The 20,568-nt window shown below is 38.0% G+C and overlaps 1 protein-coding gene across 1 annotated transcript in view; it reads left to right on the forward strand.

Moving 5' to 3' along the window:
- Positions 1–20,568, forward strand: part of GRID1 (glutamate ionotropic receptor delta type subunit 1) — a 485,687-nt gene that overhangs the window by 354,689 nt on the left and 110,430 nt on the right. The window contains exon 5 of the mRNA XM_036385574.1: positions 13,101–13,154. Within this exon, the coding sequence (XP_036241467.1) occupies positions 13,101–13,154 (54 nt within the window). The remainder of the gene's footprint in view (positions 1–13,100; positions 13,155–20,568) is intronic.

Consider the following 20,568-nt stretch of genomic DNA (forward strand, 5'->3'; position numbering starts at 1 on the left):
TTTTTTCATAGTAGTGAATTTAAGCATAATTATATTATCTGGCTTCAGAAATCATAGCTTTTTTATGCTCTCTAAATACCTGTGTATTTATCATACTTCCTAGTTTTCTGTTGTAATTAATTCTTTTGATAGTATTTGTCAGATTCATTGCTGATAATATTAAATAAGCAACTAAAGCTCTCAAGTTCCAAAGGACTGCCTGCTGAGTAAATTGGATAGGTGAAAATTTCAAAATCTAAGGATGACAGAGGAAACCTGGAATTTCTTAAGGTCTCTGATGTAAAGCTAGGAACCTTGACTGTACTTAGCTTCATTTAACTAATGATTGCACTTTTTTACAAGACTTTTATTATTATTATTATGCTCTGACTTCAATAATATAAATTTTATTAAATGCACACCACCCCTGCAGAACATTTTAATGGGTAAGGATTATTCTTCTGTGTTCAGCTTTGACTGTAGGGCTGCTATCCCAAGACATATTTTTTTTACTTCCCTCACATAGATTCCATGATATCCTTTTTTTTTGTTGTTGTTGTCTGTTATCTTGCTAAGTAAGTATCACTCTATTTCTGAATAAAATGTCACCACACTTGCATTCTTCTTACTGCTGTTTTTACATCTTGCACTGCCCTTTTTGGAAATGACTGTTAGTATATCCTCATTAAAAATTTTATGGCCTTCCAAATTAAAAGTAGTTTTAGGGACTGCGAGCCCTGTATGCTTTTTAATATTTAATTTTCTTCTATTGGTTTCAGACTTAGTCCCTCAAGCCCAACACTGAATTATTATCTAAAAGAATCAGCTAAGAAATGTTCACTTAATGAAAATAGTTTTCAGTTGTTGCATTTGCTGACCATTTCTTTCTTTCACAAGTCTTATCTGTCTGTTCTCTTCATTAGCTGCATCCTGCTTCAATTTGCACTGTACATCTATCTCACCTATATATAACACTTTTTCCAGAAGTAACTTTACAGTGACACCTGACCTAAGTGAAGAAAGACTTTTTTTTCTCTTTCTTTATTATTTCTTTTCTGTCTCCAGGCTGTATTGCTTGTGCTATCTAGCTGACCTCTTCCCTCTGTGCTCCCTGATGGCAGGCCAGTCAATTTGTCCCTCATGCAATTCAACAGTTCCTGGGATTGTCTGAATCTCAGATCTTCTCAACTTTAGTTTTCCTTCATGTGGTTTGTGGTTACTTCCTACCTCCCTGTCCTCTTTTCCCTCTTCTTCATTAATGTTTTTTTATTCTTCTTTGTGTTGCCCTTACCATACATAGGTCTCAGCCCCTGGATTTTATCTTCCTCTGTGCTTGCTGGGTTCTTCTAGGTCTCTTTATTTGCTTGTCTGTTTGCTCCCTGCAGCATCTCTGTTTCTCTTTGCAGAGAAGAGTATCAGCTGAAGGTACCTGTAATGTGTGGTCAAATGCATGGCCTTGCTCAAAGGCTTGGTGTACCTAAGTAGTTCTGCAAACAGAAAAAATGACCACAGCACAAACCTTACGAATAGAGCTGGTAGGCTTGGTTCTTATTTCCATCTCCCATGGATTTTCCCTCAAAGAGGATGGATTTCATGCCAAATTCCCTGTTCAGCACTGTTTGTGGTATTGTTACACAACAGGTTGCTGTCACTTCACCTTCAGAAAAAGAAATTAACACTTGATGGATCCTTCCATACATTAGCCTGAAATTTGAGTCCATTTTAGTGGGATATATGCTGAAACAATTTTGTGTTTTCTAGTCATAACTTGTCACAAACATAATTGTTCAATTAAAACTCCGTAATACATTCCATAATATTTGGGGACTGGCTTTCTTCTCTCTAAGCAGATCATTAGAGGTTTAAAAGATAGACTGATAGTCCTCTATATGAATTATCCTGCATAAATGATGTACCATATAGTGGACATTATTTTTTTTGTCAGTGAGGTGTAGACTACTTTAATTAAACTTTATAGAAATTTCCCTTGTGCATCCTTTCACACCTGTACGGATGGAATGTTAGGAATCAGTGCTAAAGGTAGTATATCACAAGTCAAACTAGCTCATATTTTAAAATTAGAAACTTATTAGTTTCCCTTTTTTCCTCCTCTGGATATGTAGAGAAACTCGGGTACATGAAAATTCTAACAAAAATCTGTTTTTTGTCTAAATTCTGCCTCAGAAACTGTGGGGGGAAAATGTCACTACTTAAAATGCTAAAAACTACTTAGTTTCTAAAGCAGAATCAAGGCGTAGTCTGTATTGTATGCAGGTGCCTCTTGAGTCAGAAGATAAGCTGTTGCCCCAGACAGTGTGGAAAGGTTCAATCTGAAAACTCCATTTGTCTATAACTTTACAAACACTGTGTGAGCTTGTGTTAGTTAGATGAAGCAGAAGTTTTTTCCAAGGATGAAATATGTTTTTGTTTGTTTTTTTTTTTAAATTAGTAACTTTGCCATACGCTTCTGAATAACTGTGTGCAAGCCTTTAGGAAAAGTAGTTATGTTTTCCAGTCAAATCTGCTCATGCCCCATTACTGTAATGTATATTTTTAATACCATTCTTGCTGCCAAAGATAAAGCTGATGCAGGCTGGCAGTAATGAGATCACTGTGGGGCTTCCAGTGTATCTCTGCAAGCTTTGGGAAAGTATAGGTGCAAAACATCACAGGATTGGACCCTGTGATGAATATTGTGAATATTTGAACATCTGCTTGAAGGAAAAATCTGTGAACAAAAAGTGAATTTATTTGTGTCTGCTTGCCATTGGCATGAGCTGTACATGCACACCACGCTGGGTGACTGCTGCCTCTGTGTGCCCTTCATAGGCTCATAAGGCTTTGCATGAAGTCTTTAAGACTGTGGACATACTGAGGGAGAGGGAGCCCTTCCACACCACCCTTGCTGCTGCTCCCCAAGGGTTTCCCTCCTCCTCCAGCATCCTGAGAGCTCTCACTTGGCAAATGCACAGCAGGCCTGTATCCTCAGGCAGTGTAAAGAACAGCAAATATTCATTCCTCTTGGCAGGGCTGGCCAGCAAGAGTCTTGTGGTTTGAGATGGTTAAGGTGATCTTTCAGGTGTTCTTTAATGCTCACACAGCCTGTGGCATTGTTTGTGCATGTTAAGTACCCTGTGACTGACAAGAAGGTCCTCAGACCTGTAAGGACTTTGCTTTATTCATGTATTTATTTTGCAATTTAAAGCAGAAATGTTCTGTAGGCAGAAAAGGACTGTTTGGAAAGTGATTGTGTTTCAGTCTGAGTATTGCCATCTTTCCTTTAAGACCAGACATGATTTTTAAAAGATTTAAGGGAAGAGATAGAATGTATGTGAATGGATGAAAATATGGATATCAGACAGGGTAACCTTTGATATTGATAAATGTTTCCAAGTTCCTAGAGTTTAAAACCCCATAACCTACATTAAATAACAGCTTTGCAGTGTAGTTGGCAACTTTGTAGTAGAGACAGTAAATCAGTATTAAACTGTAAGCTCCTGAAAATCAATGTGGTCTCTTCAAGCAATAGCTGGTGCTTTCATTTCAAAGTTCATGGTACATGACCCTCAGGGCTTCAGCTATCATGCTATCAGAACAAGGTATGAGCCTTTTGAAGGGGGGAATTAGCAATGTGTAAGTTGTATTTTTACTGTTTGGTGTTGAGTGCATGTCAGGTAAGAAGTTTGCATTTTTAATGGAATAGTTACCATCTGCTGTTTATGCCTGCAAAACGATCAAGTTCTGGAAACCTCTGTGCTAACTCGATGTAGTTGAACTTGCAGTGCAAGCTGGAGCAGGAGTTTAAGCTGTAGTTCTGAGCAGAGCTGAGAAAACACAGTGAATGGGAGTGGTGGTACTGAAAGTGTTGTACAACACTGAAAGTGTTGTACCCTGACTGTGGAACGGTTCCTATTATGAGGACCCAGAGCAATCCTCCATGCTGAAAAAAGGATTTTTTTGCCCAGGGTCTGTGCCTGAAAAAGTATTCTCAACTTTCAGACCAATGTCCAGTCAATCCCCTGTAGGCATTCCAAACAGAAGACTTAAACTGCTATATTGTTTCAATGGAAATTTCTTCTGTTATTGAAGATAACAGAAGAAAGATGAGAAGATAGATGAGAATCAAATAAAAAATTAAAAAAAAGCCAACCTTCATGTGCTGGGCAGTTCTGATGAATTGTGGTTTATTCTTTGGAGTGTGACTCACATGTACAGTTCTCAGCAAAACGTTACAAAATTCTTTGTAAATTTCTCTAAAAAGCAGAAGGCTTTCAAATCAAATATAGATGTACAAACCTATTATTTAAAAAAAATAGCCGGTGTTAAAGTGAGCAAAATTTAGTTATTCTTTTAAAAGGATTTATTGGGTCTTCAAATTGAACTTGGCATGTAGCTGTGGTAAAATTTAAAGTACCAGATTTCTGGGAGGTTTTGTTCCTTAGTTACCATTAGATTCATGTCTTTACGGAAATGTTGCTCTCTGACAGCTGTGCAATTATCCAGTGTCACTTCTGTGCCATGTAGTTAAATGGTCAGCAGTTACCATGTTTATAAACACTGTGTGACATTTGAGCTTTGAAGAGTACATTCTTACTGAATGCTTTTGGAAGAGTTCCCTGTGCAATATTTTCATGCATCTTTCAGGGGAATGTGCACTAAATGGAATGGCAGTGGAGATTGACTGTAATAAGCATTACGTATGAAATGGGAATCAGATTAAACAGAAATCCCAGTGCATTATACTGAAATTATTAAGGCTAAAACAATAGGCAGTGCCACATATATTACAGTAGTTACTCAAGAACAATACAGCTGTGTAGCTCGAGGAAGTTTCAGCAGTCCTCTCACAATCTTCCTAAAATTTTCTTCATCTCCACTATTTCTCTTGATTAACATTTACCTTTCATGTAGGTTTCTTTTGGTGTATTTTTTTTTTTTTATCAACTATGACTGAAGTAAGAGGGAACTAGTGCAGTGAAAACTTTAAATTGTGTACCATGGTTTGAGTTGTTATCAAATAGTACTGATAAATGCGAACTGTCAGGAATACCTTCTAATTAGCATTCATCAGCTCCAGGGGTCTGTGCGAAAAGCAGGTTGAAGGTTTGGGTCAAATTTACTCTTCTTTGTGTGAAATCCCTTGTTAGCAACCAAAAATGGGATTCAGTTGTGAATGGTATTAAATGATATTTGGGAGTTTGCTCAGGGGAGTATTTTATTTTTGTCCTCTTTTTTCTTTCTTTTTTTTTTCCTTCTTTCTTCCCACCCTTTTTTTTTATCTTTCTTCCCCACCCATTAGGCTGAGTTGTTTATCTTGTGCAGGAACTGAGACAGAGGTTAAGACAGGGCCATTGCATATCGTTTGGACAGAACACAAATGAAATATTAGAATTTATGGGGAGCAAGAACCCTGGAGTGCTGACTCAGACTAATGAGAGTATAGAGATCTCCATGACCAATTTGGCCTCTCTTTTTGTGGGAGATTCAGGCTGAACATGCCTGGTTTATAGGGGTTGTATTAATGGAGGAGCCTGGAATGGTTAAAATGCCACCAGATCTTGTGATAGCCTTTCAGTTATTACTTGTGCTTCATCAGGACCACGGAGGGAAAAATAGCTTTTCTCAGCAGTGCAGTTCTGCAGAAGCATCAGGCTTTATGTTTTGATGTAACAGTGCATAACTTGAAAAAAGGTCCCTGCTGAGAGTGGGCTGACAGTAAATAACGTGTTTATGGAGTGTAGACCAAGAATGAATTCATACACATAAAGAAATGGAAAAAAATGTGGATGGTAAAGGCACACTATGCTTGTGGTTCATTAATGGCTTGTAGGAAGCTCCTGTGTACCAGCAGTCAGAACTGGCAGCTTCTGGTGTAAGTGTGGTAAAAGAAATTCCATCATTCCATCAGTGTGGTGATCAAGGAAACACAGGTGAGCCTGCCTGGTGCTTTGGAAAAAACATGTACAAACAGAGTTCTGGGAATAACTTCAGAAAGAAGGAAGAATATGGAATTTCTGGAGTTTTTTTAGTAAAAGTTGAAATTGTTGGAAAATGAGATTCAGTTAGAAAGGGACAGTTTCGGTGAATTTTCTATCTGCAAAAATACATGATGGAAACTCTTTAAATTCCCATTTTACTGTTTAGAGAAGAAAAATTTTCATATTGCACTTTGAAATAATATTTAGAAATTTTAGTTACCCTGTATTAAGTAATAAAAATGAACCTAAGGCTTGATCCAGTTTACTGCAACTGAGTTTTTATCATCAAGATTCTTAGTCTAAATTATCTTAGTTTTATAAAGTTTTATCTAGAGCTGGGATGTTGTACTGGAAATTTTTGTTTTAAATTCTGTTCTAATGGTACTGTTAACAATTAAACTATAGAAATACTATAAGTTTGGAGTGCTCTTTAGTATGCTATAATAATTTTTATATTTATATAAATTATTTATTGTGGCTAGTAATGCTTTATTTATTTTTGATCTAATAATGCTCCTCTGGAGATACTGAGCCAAGAGTTATTTATTTAAAATACAAAGGAAAGAAGGTTCTAGGGAAGTACAAAAATCTCAGTCACTGGTACAGAGAAACTGTTTTTCTGTGAAGTGCTATTACCTATGCAAGTCACACCTGGACATGAACTGCACTATTTTAATTGAAGAGCTTTCTAAATATAAGTTGGGTATCTAGGGGATATAGGATGAACCCATCTGTTCTACCAAAATTGACTTTTTTATATCCATTATCTTAACTTTTTTTTTATCCAGGACATACACAAAGCTTCTCAGATAAACAGGTGCACTTTGATATTATCCAATTAATTACTGTCAGTTTTATTGCAGTGGAAATTGGTCTGTAGCTCTTCTTTGATATCAAAACCAGTTTCCTGATTCTCAGGATGTTTTCCTGGACATTTAAATCAAGAACAAAGCTATTTTTAAAAATCCAGATCTATCTCCTGCATGAAACCCACCAGCTGGACCTAAGTTTGACTCAGGTTACAAAATTATATACAGAAAAGGGTGACTTTTTTTCTGCTGTACTGCAGTTTTGCTACAGTAGATTTCAAAGTGGTTCTAAATTTTTTTTTCCTATTCTTGGTGGATGGGGGAAAGAAAATGCAGTAGACAAATAATTTATCCAAAGATGGGAAGGGAAAAGGAAAAAAAAAGTTCCTTTTGGAAGCAAACTTACTTGGGACAAGAGCTGGAAACAATTTTATTTTGACACCTATTCAGGGGCAAATGTAAATTGAGCATGTGATGAATTAATGAGACTGATCCCTTATGAAAGATTTGCAAAGAGCTGAGATTTAGACATGACTACTTCTCCGAGCCCTCCTTTGCTCACCTTCCTTATGAATAATAATTAAAAATAAGTTTTAAAAAGTAAAGAATGGGTTTATCTGTCATTGCCATGCTGTTCTCTAGGAGGAACTCAGCTGTTCTGCAGGCTGTTTGCTCAGATGCTCCATGGGCAGCAGTTCTGTGCCTGGGTTTTGCTCTCAGTGCTGAGGGAGACATTTGGTGCAGGAGCTCTGGGTGGGAGCCAGAGACCAGAGGGCCTGAACTGACAACCCTGGGCATGCCCAGGGGCCCAGGGGCTTGGGGCCTGGCCCGCTGAGGGACACTGAGGGAGGTGGCAGAAACTCATGACCCTCAGACTTCCTCTTCTTTACACTGAGGGGATAAAACTCAGGGGTTCCTTTGTTTGTGGTCTCTCCTCAGATGCACAAGCTCAAGCTGCTGTTTTTTTTTTTTACTGTACCAAGATTAAATTATTTTAAGGTTTGGGATGTCTGAGACACTACCACGGGAAACCTGGGATCGAGGCAGAAAGGAAACCTGCTCTGTGTGAGCGTGGGGGTGCAGGTGTGAAGGGGCTTCTGTCCCCCAGCTGGTCACTCAGGTGCTGTGAGTGTGACAGCCACAGCGTCCTGGATGCTTGGGCAGGGAAGTGTCCTTAACACAGGCGCCCTGGGGCTGGCCATGATCTGTCTGCAGGGGGGTCTGCAGTGGCATTGCAGCTGTGGAGGAGGAGCTTTGTAACAGGGGCTGAGGCCCAGAGCTGCGGTCGAGGGACGATGGGTGCCAGGGAGCACTCACTGCAATGCAGTGCATCTGCTCCCTGGTGACAGCTGTAATTAGTCACCACTTCGTGCTGTGCCCTGCATTCAGCTGGGATAGAGTTAATTTTTCTTCCTAGTAGCTGTTCAGTGCTGTTTTGTACTCTCTGTGAGAGCAACACTGCTAACACCCTGGTGTCGTCGTTGTTGCTAAGGGGGGCTCACTCCAAATCCAAGGTTTACAGTTTCCATGCTCTGCCCGTGAGGAGGTGCACGGGGAGTCAGGAGGGAGCATGGCCAGGACACGGACCCTAAGCAGCCAAAGGCACATTCCACAGCATAGAGCATCATGCCCAGTATATAGACTGGGGAGGGTTGTCTGGGAGCACTGGTGGCTGCTCAGGAAAGGGTTGGGCATTGGTCAGCAGGTGGAGAGGAGCTGTATTCTGCATCATTGTCATTCTGGGGCTTATTTTTCATCATCTTTTTGTTCTGTCCTTTTTCCATTACAATTATTTTTCAAAGATTTTTGTTGTTGCTATTAAACTGTTCTTATCTCAACCCACAGGTTTTACCCTTTTTTTTTCTCTGATTCTATTCCCTATTCCACTGAGGGAGGTGAGCAAGTTGCTGCATGGTATTCAGTTGCTGGCTGGTTCAAACCATTGCAGTTTGCAAGAGATTTGGTTTTGACTTCTTCCAGTGTCTCTTAGGACACCCTTTTCAAATTATTTTCTGTGAACTCCCCAGTTTGCCCTCTGATTTGTTTTTTCATTGTGGAAAGTTATGATTCTCTTTATCCTCACCATTAAGTTACAGGATGTGCAAATAATAACTTTTGCTACTTTGGTATACCCCCTAGCAAAACAGTCTGGTGGTTCTTTAGTATCATGGATTTCAGGATGGCAACTTTTGTTTCCAAAATTGAGACACAACAGGAACATCTGTGTTTGCCATCTGCAAGACATTTCCTTCTAGGATCCCAGGGCTGGTTGCAGGGCTTCCAGACATCCCTACTGCTTGTTCCCCTGGGTGCACAGGGAGGAGACAACAGGTTTGTATCTATAACACTGCTGCATGTCGTTCTGAACTCTTCAGCACATCCTGCTGTCACTGGAGCACAGCCTGCCCAGGTCTGTTTGATCACCCAGCATCTCCTTTCAGTTGTGTGCAGCCACTCATGCCTGCATCCCTTTTTATGCAGCCTGCTTTTTGCTGCTAACAGCAAGGTGCTGGCCCTGGCAAAGCAGCCAGGTGTTGTGGAAAAGAGCCACATTAGAGCCCTATTACTGGCCAGGCATTATATGCTTGGAGAGGTTTTCAGTTTTAGATGTTTTGAGAAGATCAAGAAAGGATTGTTTCTGTTTCTTTTTTCTTTTTCCCCTCTGCAAAATTATTTCTGAATTTAGCAGTTTTTATTGCTTACTTTCCTAAGTTATTTAATCCTGCAACTGCCATTAGATAAAATAATGAACCAAGTTACTTTTTCATAAAGGCAATGTAAATATTTGTTTTCCACTGGATTCCAATAAAAAAGGTTTTCATGGATTATTTGCAGTAAATTATTTTAAGTTATACATTTAAAAGTAACAAAACTACATGTATGAAACTATCTTTGATTATTTTTCATGAAGCTTCTTAGCCTTTTATCAGTGTTGCTGTGAGATTTGAAATCTTAATGCTCGTATTTTGATTTTCAGTTTCTTCCTTTTTCATTTCTATTGCAAATGCTTACTACTGAGAAATTAAACAGTTTCCTGCATTCACTGCTCCCCTTCCCATCTACTTCTGGCCTGATTCTGATAGTATAGTTTATATGTTGTCACTTGTAGCAGTGCACTGAGTGAATTACAATTCTCTTGTGTGGGTTCTGCATTTTACATTTGGCTCTTGAAAGGTAGCTGGGGAGGAAGAAGGGCACAGTCTCAAACCTCTTTTTTTCCCAGATTTTTAGAATTTATTTACTACTCTAAGATGAAACTACTCTAAAATGAAAGATGGATACTCTTTAATTTCCATTGTGCTGTTCATCTCAAAAGCAGATTTTCTATTTGATAGAAGTGTTTTGAAACATTACTCCCAAGTGTCACCTAGACCCCCATCTACATAGAAAGTATAAAAAGAACTAGGGCATTTTGCACCTATATTAATAATTTTTCCATACAAAACTATAGCATACTTCAACCTGTAAATCCTTCCCCAATAGATGACAATGCTTTTACTCAGGCACAGTAATCTCACCAATTCATACTTTATATAGGGTACATTTATCAAGTAGTATGGAATAGGTTCTTCAAGGATGTTTCACAGACAATTTGTTTTCTTTTTGAATGGATGGGCAAAATTTCAAGCAATTGGCAAGATCCTGAACAGCTTGAATAATTAAAAATGGGTGACCATAATTTCCCAAGTATCTTTTTCCTCTTTAAAGTAAAAAAAAACTCACTAAGTTATGAACATTAACTTCTTTCTTACTTTGAGAATTCTCAATAACTTTCCTTATGATAACACAGGTCTCCAGGACCTTGCTTTTCACACTGTTTAACTTTCATGGACCCTCTGGCAATAGACTGGTGATATCAGAAAGTTGAAACCTGAGAGCTGTTTTTCAATAGGGTTTTTTTTAAGATTTCTTTGGATTGCAAGTCTGTAAATATGTTAGAAAATGCAGGAAGTTTGAGCTCCCTCCCAGCACGTTTTCATTTTGGAGTAGCAGTTCAGGCTATGTGTAGCAGTTCTGAACAGAGGATATTTAGAGCCATTCAGACTCGACTACCTACGGTGATGTTTCTAAATACATTTCAAGCTATTAGAATGCAGAGCCATTGGCTCTGTAGGAGGAGCGCTGAGTGGTCTGGCACTCTGATGACTAAAGATAAACTCTTTAACAGCCTAAATTTAGGCACCTCATTTTAAAAACTTTGGCCCAGATATGTGAACCCAGAAGAATGAGAGACGATAATTCATTTAAATTCCCTGGCTCTTGCGTCTCCCCAGACTGAGCATTTATCCATACAAATTGCTCACTGTTGCAGATGAATCACTAAATGTAGCCAGTGCAATAACTCTGCACCTGAGCATTATTTAATTCTGCTTTGCTAATGCTAGCAGCACTTTGCTCTTTCTCTGTATGTTACAGCACCTGGCTACTTTGGCTTTGTCTGGATATATTTGGGAACTGAATAGGGAGAAAATGTACACATTTTTGCCCTCCTGTTCATCACTGCTTTCTTTCCTAAGAGCTGTTGTTCCTCAGGTGGTCAGCCTAATGTTCCTCCCAGCTTAAAAGAAATGCAAGGGAGGCAATTACCAAGGGGATGTTGCTCTTCATGGTAAAGAGAATTACTGTGTTCTGTGTTGATTTTCCTCTTTCAATGAGTTTGTGGTTTCTCTTGGGATTTTTGTCTCTTTAAAGGACTATTTCAGCTTGGGAACATGAGAAATAGAGGGAGATATGTGTGTTGCCCACAATTTTCTCTTGTGGTAGTGTGGACTACACGAATGAGTAAAATTTTAAAACAGTTACTTTGGCAAGTAATTTATACCTTTTTTAAGGACAAGTGTAAGCTAAGATTAATGTTGAAGATGATGGTTGGCTACTTAGTGAAGTTTTACCTCATATTTCTGAAGGAATGAGATACCCCTTAGCCTATATCAAGGATGGATTTCTTGTCATTCCAGTGCAGCCTTAGAAGTCGTGGGCGTTTATTCTAAGCCAGTCATCTGTAGTCAGTGTCATAAGAGAAGGTGATTCATCCCATCTGACACTAAATATCTGAGAGGCTTATTATGCAAATGTGTTCTGAAGAGGAAGGTGGTTGATGATGTTCCTGCTCAGCCCAGTGCTACAGTCTGCAGAGCCTCTGAGTACCACTGCAGTCTTTTTTTAACATACTGAGGAAATTATCCAGGTTAAAAACCAGTAACTGGAAGTATTTCGTTCATTTGTGTTTGCAGTTTCTGTTTTAAACTGGGTTCATTTCAGTGATTCATAGGGCCATTTATAACAGAGAGATAAGAATATCTGTTCAATAAATGGGGTCATACTGGCACAGAAGAAAGAAGTGGTTGAAGGCAGGAACATTCAAAACCGTGTAATGAACTGCCTCCTGAAATACATGTGTGCACTGTTTTATTAGCAGAGATGAACACACTGCAGTAATTGTTTAACCATGTATTAAGCAGGACATTAACAATATCACTGGCAGTGTAGTGTGCATCTCTCCATGCTTGCTATCACTTTATTAGACTATTAAGTGTCTTGAAGAGAGCTTATCTATGTCAAACAAAGGGGGCACTTAGGAACTTGTGTTTTTATTTTGAGATCCTTCAACTGAGGTTCTCTCTCAGTACTAGTAGTGCAATCTTCTCCAGTTTTAGCTTCCCAGTGGGTTATACATATATGGACAAATATGCAAACTGCTGAGATGGGATGTTTCTTTATAATATTTAGTGATTATCCAAGTTCCATACCAAGAACACAGTAACGTGACCATGCAAGTAATAACTTTGTCTTGAGCATTATGTAAATGTGAGGAGAGGATGAACTCTCATATAAATGTGTGAACTTCACTTGAGCATCTCACTGTCGTGTTTTTAATTAACTAGGTTAGTTAACAGATAAAATATCAGAGGTGTAATGAGCCAGAGACAATATATTTTGGGAGACATACTGAAAAGAAACCCAGCTGAGGAGGATGCATTAGATTCATCATAGAGAAGGTAGATCTCCTGAACTGCATGTTCTGTGCAGTTATTCATCACAGGATCCCTTATGCTCATGTACTAACCTGCCCCAGTGTGCTTTTGTGGTACATGGACACAGGTCAGGGTACTTTGGTTTAGGAACTGAAGTTGAGAAAGGTGACTGCCACCAATTAGTTACTGTTCCTTGAAGCAGCAGAGGAAGACATGAAAAGAACTATACTGAAACAATATCAGTAGCAATGAAAACAGTCAAAATTAGCTTTATAGTAAATTTTTATATAAGTTCTTTCTGGAATATATTTTCCATGTTTTATTTATTTTTATTATTATGTTTCTTTTTATTTTTGTAGGCTGTGGAAACCAACCTTGCATCAAAGGATAGTCACTGGGTCTATGTAAATGAGGTAAGAAAGTCAAAAGAGAAAACACAGCTCGCTACATTCACTCATCACCATCTTTTGTTTCATATGTTTTGACACACCAAACTGAGCATCCATGTAGCATTTTTGCTTTTTGAATGGCACAAGGTTCAAACTCTGTGGTGTCGTTGCTTGTCTGTCTTAGTTGAATTGGCATAGGTTGGACACCAGGGGTCAAGATAAAGCTTCCAATACACCTCAGAGCAGCTGGGAGACTTGCTTTTACCTTCCTGCTGACACTATTTCATTAGCTATTGAGGAAGCAGAGAATATCTCAAAAGAAATCTCAAACACAGGAATCTCTCTGGCAGAAGCTCACCTTCCACTGCTGTGCAAGCCTGCACACAGATGCTGGGAGAGGAAAGTGCCTTTGCAAGTTTAGTCCATTCAAATATGTGTTTACATGACACACAGGCTTTCTCTAGTGCAGAACTCTGTTGGTGTATTGGCCAACATCCAGAATAACTTAAATTCAAAGTGTAATGTTTCTCTTTGCAGCAAATGGGATCCTGTCCTACTACAAAGATTATTTATTTTACCTTAGTGCCATGATGCCCTAATGAGAATCTGTTCAGGTTCTTATTTCAAAAACAATGAAATATTGTACCATATATAGTAACTAATAAATCACTGATAAATGGCAGTATTTTATAGATTCCTTGTTTTAATCATGATTTATTTAAAGATAGCAAAATATATAATCTAAAAAGAACAGTGTTCAATGTCTTATTTTTATATTATAAATGCATAGCCTCTAATTTAATAGCCAATTCCTTTGTTAATTTCTTCGTCCTTTCTTTGCACCTAGCTAATAATTTTGGATAGGCAACTTTTAATAGTAACTATAAATTGTATTGTATGGCATTAGACAGGCTCTGTATTTAAATAGGGGTTAGGGAAAGTGAGTGAAATCCCTGCTTGTCAAGGCTTTATAAATTCTTTCTAGTCCTTTTTACATTTAAGTACCTCCTGGTTTGTCAGCTGCTGTAATGACCCACTACAAAACATCAGCAAGATGCCCAGAGAGTCAGTGTTTATATTCACATAAAGATAATACAATGCATATTTCCCTAAACATTTATAGAGAGGGAGTGTTTGTGAATTTTTTACTGCTTCTCTTGTTGTTCAGATGTTAAAATTCACTTCACGAAGCCTGAATCTGTAACATTGTGATAAAAGCCTTCAGCACTTGTGCACTAATGTGTGCACACTTGTACACACACAATCAAATCACACAGGGTGTCAGTTCTGCCTCAATTTTGGATGTTTTTGTTTTCTTTCTCCTTCGTGGCTAAAGACTGTGTAGGGAGGCTATGAGGGCAGCATGTAAATTTAAAGTGTAAATTTCTAGTGGAAAGTATCAGTGCACATAATTTATAAATATCTCAAAATGCAATTCAGTCCAAACAGACAATTAGAGAAGCTTTTCAGACTCACAAAACTTTGGAAAAAAAAATCTTTGCAGACAAAAGGAAGAGGAAATGTCATGGCTATCCTTTCTTTTACAGAAGTGTTGGAATTTGATTAAAGCTACTGTGAGAAGAAGGTGCATCGAGCATCTCCATGGATGCATCTGTAGAAATTTGGAGGTCCCTTAGGGCTTGCTTCTTATTTAAGTGTGCATCCCTCCATGCTAGCAAGAGGACAGACTGATTAAGCTTTCCACGTACATGTTTCCAATTAGTGGTAGTGGGAAGTGCATGAATATTTGATGGAAAAGATGATGCTGATTCTTACTGTGGTTTGTGGAATGGAATTAACTTTTAATTCCCAACAGTCAAATCAGCTCTTTTTGATGTGTTTCCATGAGAGTAGGAGTCCATTATGCAAATGGACCAAAACCTTAGCCAGTCTTTTTTTGTCCTGGGCAGATTGAGGGCCCTACACCCCGTTCACCCTGTGACCCAGTGATCTCATTGCAAGGAAAGAGGGATGTAGGGCTGACTGATTGAAGGGGCACTAGCAGGAAGAGAGCACAGGGACCGTTTTTTTTCCATGGAGGTTCCTTGTATGAAGAGCGCTGGATTGTAAACAGGTTTTTCAGGCCTTTTGCACTTCAGGGAGCCCATGAAGGGCTTTGGACAGCTCAGGCTACTGAGATCTGCTGACCCAGAGCACCTTACAGTGTACTCTGTCTCCCACTTCTCAAGCCAATGAGGACCTGAAACTTGGACTTACCTTGCTGTAGGAAGCATGACTGTGTAGCATGGTATTCTTTCAATAAGAATTTTATTATTAAATTAAATGTACTTGACTCTCTTTGCACTAGCAATCTGATAAAAATTTGTATTTGGTTATTTTTTTTCCCTTATGTGCCTTCCCATGTGGTAGAATAGGAGTTAAGTTTTGGAGGTAGAAAAAATTTAATCACTTAAATTTTGTTAGATAAACAAGACCACCAAGCTTTGGATGAGCTAACTGTAAATCTATATGACTGGTAATTATGCAGCAAATGAACAAACAGCTGTACTAATCAAATCCTGTTTGCTAGTTTTCAATAACCCAGGTCTGTGCTGAAGTATCTGTTCAGTTTGGATGCCATTGCTGGTGAGAAAGGACTTGGTCATCTGTAGAAAAAGGCTGGTTTATTGGGAGTTAAATTTATTCTGTGCAGTTGGAAGGCTGAACCATTACCTGGCAGGTTTTCTAGGGTAAGAGAATACACAGGGATGGATCTTGTCAGGCAGTATCATGTCCTCATACGTCCTCTTTGCAGCCAAAGTGATAAAAAACTTACTGCTTAAAAAATATATATTTGTTGTCCACTTTCCTGGTTCCAAACAGGTTATGTTCCAATATTTCAATAGCTGTCAAAAATAGTGGAGATTAGAAGGAAAAGAAGGATACGTTTTTCTAACTAACCACCCCCCCTTTTGAATTATATTTCATCACCTGCACTTTTTGTTTTTATTCATCTAGAAATGCTAGAATCATCTAGAATCATCTCTTGCTTTCATTTAGATAGTGATTCTACCTAAATTCTGGGTTAAACATGCCAGGTAGCTTTTTAAAAGCAAGAACACTTGTGATTCTTTTATAAATCTGTATAAAAGAAAACTCTTCCAAACTAGGACTACTACATGTTTAGCTGTGTCTCCAGAGTAGTCCAAAGCACTTTATTATCATTGCCTGTGTGGGGAGCTGCCAATGACTTGCAGTTTTGGAAGATCTGTTAGAACATGTCGGGTGTTCTGCTTGAACCTTTGCTGTTTATACCTTTGATGGTTGAAGTGACCCACCAGCTTTGACAGACATGCGCTGCTGCTTCTTTTGGAAAGACTGGCACACTTACAGATGGCCCCTGTTTTTTGGATGTTTATTTCCTATTTTTCTCCCTAGTTTTCTTTATTATTTTTATTTTTCTCTTTTCTTTCTCTTTCATACCAGGCATTAAGCATCTCTGTTGGCTCCTCATAACATATTTCATTCTCCCCCTCTCTTTTTCTGCCTTTTCTGATAAAATGCTGTGCCTTGTGCAGGGCATGTGTCTGTGGGAGAGGTACAAGAGTAGTACTTGAAACCGAATTTGGATGTTGTTGTACCAGGAGCAGTGCTCCAGGAGATTGTGTCTACTTCTTTATTAGCAGCAGCAGCAGTAGGTCTGGGAGTATAAAAAGAGTTAGAAACCATATTTCCCTTTTTGTGGGACATTTTATGGTTTTAAAATTGTCTCCGTTCCAAGGGTAAAGAAAAGATAAAATATTCTAGAAAACTGGAATATTAAACAAAATTATAATCAAATTAAACAAAGTATTTTATTCCTCGTCTCAATATATTTAATTCTAATTCAAAGTTTCTAAGCATTCACTATTTTTACATGTAAATCAGTACAAAAAGCAATGAACTACTCTTCCTGCAAGTGAAATGGTACAGAATTCAGCAGATAATTCAAATTAGTTGTTTTGCTATTAAGACATCATTTCTTTAATTTATTTTTAAACTTATTTTTTATTCAGTAGTTTAATCAAAAGCTGTAAGACATAGGCAAAGCACAACACTACTCATTGATATAGGAGAACACTTTTTGTGAAGGGCAGGTAGGGATGAAAAAGAGGCAATGCAGTGTTACATGTCAAAAAACATCTGTACCCCTTCTGAAGCTGAGGAGGGGTGAGGGACAAACTTTTGGCTGGAAATATGCAGGAGACAGTGAGGAAGACTGTTTTTGGAAGTAATTTTTTTTTGGACAGAAATGCCCTACAGGCAAGAAATTAAAATAAAGGAAGATTGTAATTTCCTTGCAGTGAAGAAAATAGGGTTGGGGAACAGACAGAGCTTCACAAATTTCCTTTGATTGGCATTATCTGTACATGTTTAAAATGTTAAGGCAGCCATCAGTTCAGATTTCATTAGGGCTGAGGAAGCCAGGAGATAATTAGTGTGAAAGTGATCATGACATGGTGACATGAACATATGAAGTTGGACAGTCTTTTGATGCCCGTTATCCCCATGGTCCTTTTCCCACCTTTCCCTCTTCCCTTGGAGAAGAGGGAGAGTTGGGAAAAGGACCATGGGGATAATGTGCATCAAAAGACTGTCCAACTTCACAGCTTTGGGAAACTAGTAATGCTTTTGGAAAGATAACACAGTAAGTAAGGGTGGCTAAGGAACTGGGATTCTCTGAAGATGAAGGCATAACAAGGTGTCCTTATGGTGACAGTGGGTTCTCTTGGCAGAACTTGAAATCAGAAATGAATTCTAAAGAAAAAGTGATTTAAGAAAAGGGCTAGGGAAGAGTATAAAGGAGTAATAAAGTAAGGAATTATAAAACAAGGCCGTGTAGCAAAATGACTCATACCAGGGATCATGAAAAGCAATAAAAAAAGTTTATATATAGCAGAAGATAAAGTGAGAGGTGATTACTTGAAAAATGGGGGTGTAATGTTTTTACTTAGCTCCCTGATTCTGGCTTTATAGAAACTATTAATTATTACCAGACTGTTAAAAACAGATTGTTGTAGTTCCAGTTGTTTTAGATGAATTTGAAGCACTCCACCAGGTGAGATTTAATATAGAGAAGTGCTTTTGCTTGTGGCTACAAAATGAGGTATAGGTGGTGAGCATCTTCAGGAGCAGCTTAGAATCCTTGTGGATAAAAGCCAGAATGAGAATCAGTGCTGTTGTGGTCCTGCTGAGTTAGCAAATGTAGTCCTCAGATGCGATACCAGAAACATCCATTGTAAGGTAAGGGAAGCAATTATTTCGCTCTGTTTGACATCAGCTTGGCTTTGTTGGAACAGTATTGCAACTTTTGGGCAAAACACTCTAAAACAGAAGAAGGCATGCAGAACAATGTTGAAAATGTAAAGGAAAGCACTTAGTGTGATGAAAGCTTGGTGAAATACGACCCATGTGTAAAGGCTGAAAAACTTGGTACAAACATAACAAGAATATGATCACATCTTCAACCTGGAAATATAAGGGAAATACAATTTAATCTGCAGTGGAAATTAGATCTAGTATTGGGAAATGGTTTATGATCCAAGTCTGAGAGTGTATAGGAACAACTTCCTGGGTTGCCTTCTTCCATCCCATCATCTGTCTCTCTTCTCACCTGGTTCTGCTCTTGTTTTTTATTTTTCATTTTTTATCATCCTCATATATTATTATATTATACTCACATTATGTAAGTCAGCTAAATAATTTCAGTGTCAGTAAGGAAAGACAAATAAAACTGTGTTTTGAATGCCTCTGGGTATTTTCTGATCTGCACCTTCTGCTCTAGGTCTGTCCATGCATCTTTTTTCAATGTGGTACTGACAGTTTATGCAAAGAGTCACTGCATATACTTCTTACTGAACCATTTATTCAGTACTTTTGATGGTAACCATGAATGTAGGGGATCTGTGAGTCATGGTTGATTTCCAGCCATCACAGAGCTCCATCCTTTTCTGTCTAGTGAATAAGCTGGAATGACTGTGTTTGATTAGATTCTGTCAGCCAAATCCACCCTTGGGGCCACCTCAGTGATTTGACTTAGCCAGGGATGAACTGAGCTTCGTGTTTCCTGGTATCAGTCATTTGTAATAGAGGATTATATTGTAATTGTGTATGGTTAGAAGAATGGAGAGATTCTTCTATTGGACAGAAGAATGCCTAGTAATTAATTACTTGTACTTTTAATGTTTAAAAAAAAATTAATTGTAAGGTGTAAAAAGTAAGTCTGAAAGCTAAAGCTCAGAGCTCCCTCTTGACTGCACTTTTCATTTGTTGCTTTTACATTACATTGCTTTTCATTGATTCAGATCAATCCACATCAGAACAGATACAAAGGAACATTTGTCATTAACACAAAATAACTTATTTTTTAGTTTTAGAATCACCACTTTCTGTGCCATATGGACTAACAAATGCTGAAATTCAATATTCGCCTCTAAGTTCTCAAATTGCAACCATGGCAATAGTGGGAAGAACTAGTAGAATTTCATTACTTTTTTTTTTACTGTCTAAAAGATCAGGTAGTCTCTAGAAAGGAATGTACTATCTGCTAAAGAATTCCTTTTTAGTTAAGTGCCAACCCCCTGTGGGTGTTTCTCAGGGCACAATGGTTTAAGAAGTGAGGAAGTTAATGGGTGTCTGAATTTCTGTATTCCTGTGTTTCAACATATAGTTTAATGCTGTGCAGAGCAACTTGAATCTAAGGTTGCAAATGAGCACATTTCTTTATCTCTTAGAAAACGTTGTGCTGCTATTTGTCCCACTTAAAAGCAAACAAAGAAAAATCAAACAGCTTACACTGCAACATTGTGGGGTGGATAGCAGAAAGGTAAATTGTATTTGTAATGGCCTCTGCAAAAAGATACTTTTTTTTGTAGATAGAATGTGGAAAACCAGTTGATCCTTGTGTACTAACCTGAACTTAATAACTGGGGCTTTTAAAAAATCATCAGTAGCTTTTACAGTGCTAAGGAAAACCATGCTAAAAAAAATTAGTCAGGGACCAGTTTCTTATTGGTGGAAATCTGTTTTCAATAACAAATCTGAAACAAATAGTTGTAGAAATAGAATACTATACAAATTCCAAGTCCATAGGAAAGCAAAGTATTCAGTAGTAAAAAACCTCTGAAATTCCTGTAAGCTTTAATTAAAAAATAAAACTAAACTCTGATTAACACCGAGAAAAAGTTGCTTTTTAATATTTTCTCTTTTCAATCTTTCTCTTTCAATAAAGATCCTGATTAGAGTCTGTAAGCACAGAGAAACTACTAAAGCAAATGCAGGTCTAATGCATTTGGCTGAATTCTTCCCAACTATTTTGATATTTGTCAAAAAAGCTCTCTTAGCTGAGAAAGAGAAGGGAAAACTGATGTGGGAAGAAAAGTTATTGGAATTTTTTTTGCAGGAAAAGCAATAAAAAATTTTGGAAATATAGCAAGAGTAGACAATTCATCAGAGAAGC

This window comes from Molothrus ater, chromosome 8 (genome assembly GCF_012460135.2).
Source record: "Molothrus ater isolate BHLD 08-10-18 breed brown headed cowbird chromosome 8, BPBGC_Mater_1.1, whole genome shotgun sequence".
In the NCBI taxonomy this organism is placed as follows: domain Eukaryota; kingdom Metazoa; phylum Chordata; class Aves; order Passeriformes; family Icteridae; genus Molothrus; species Molothrus ater.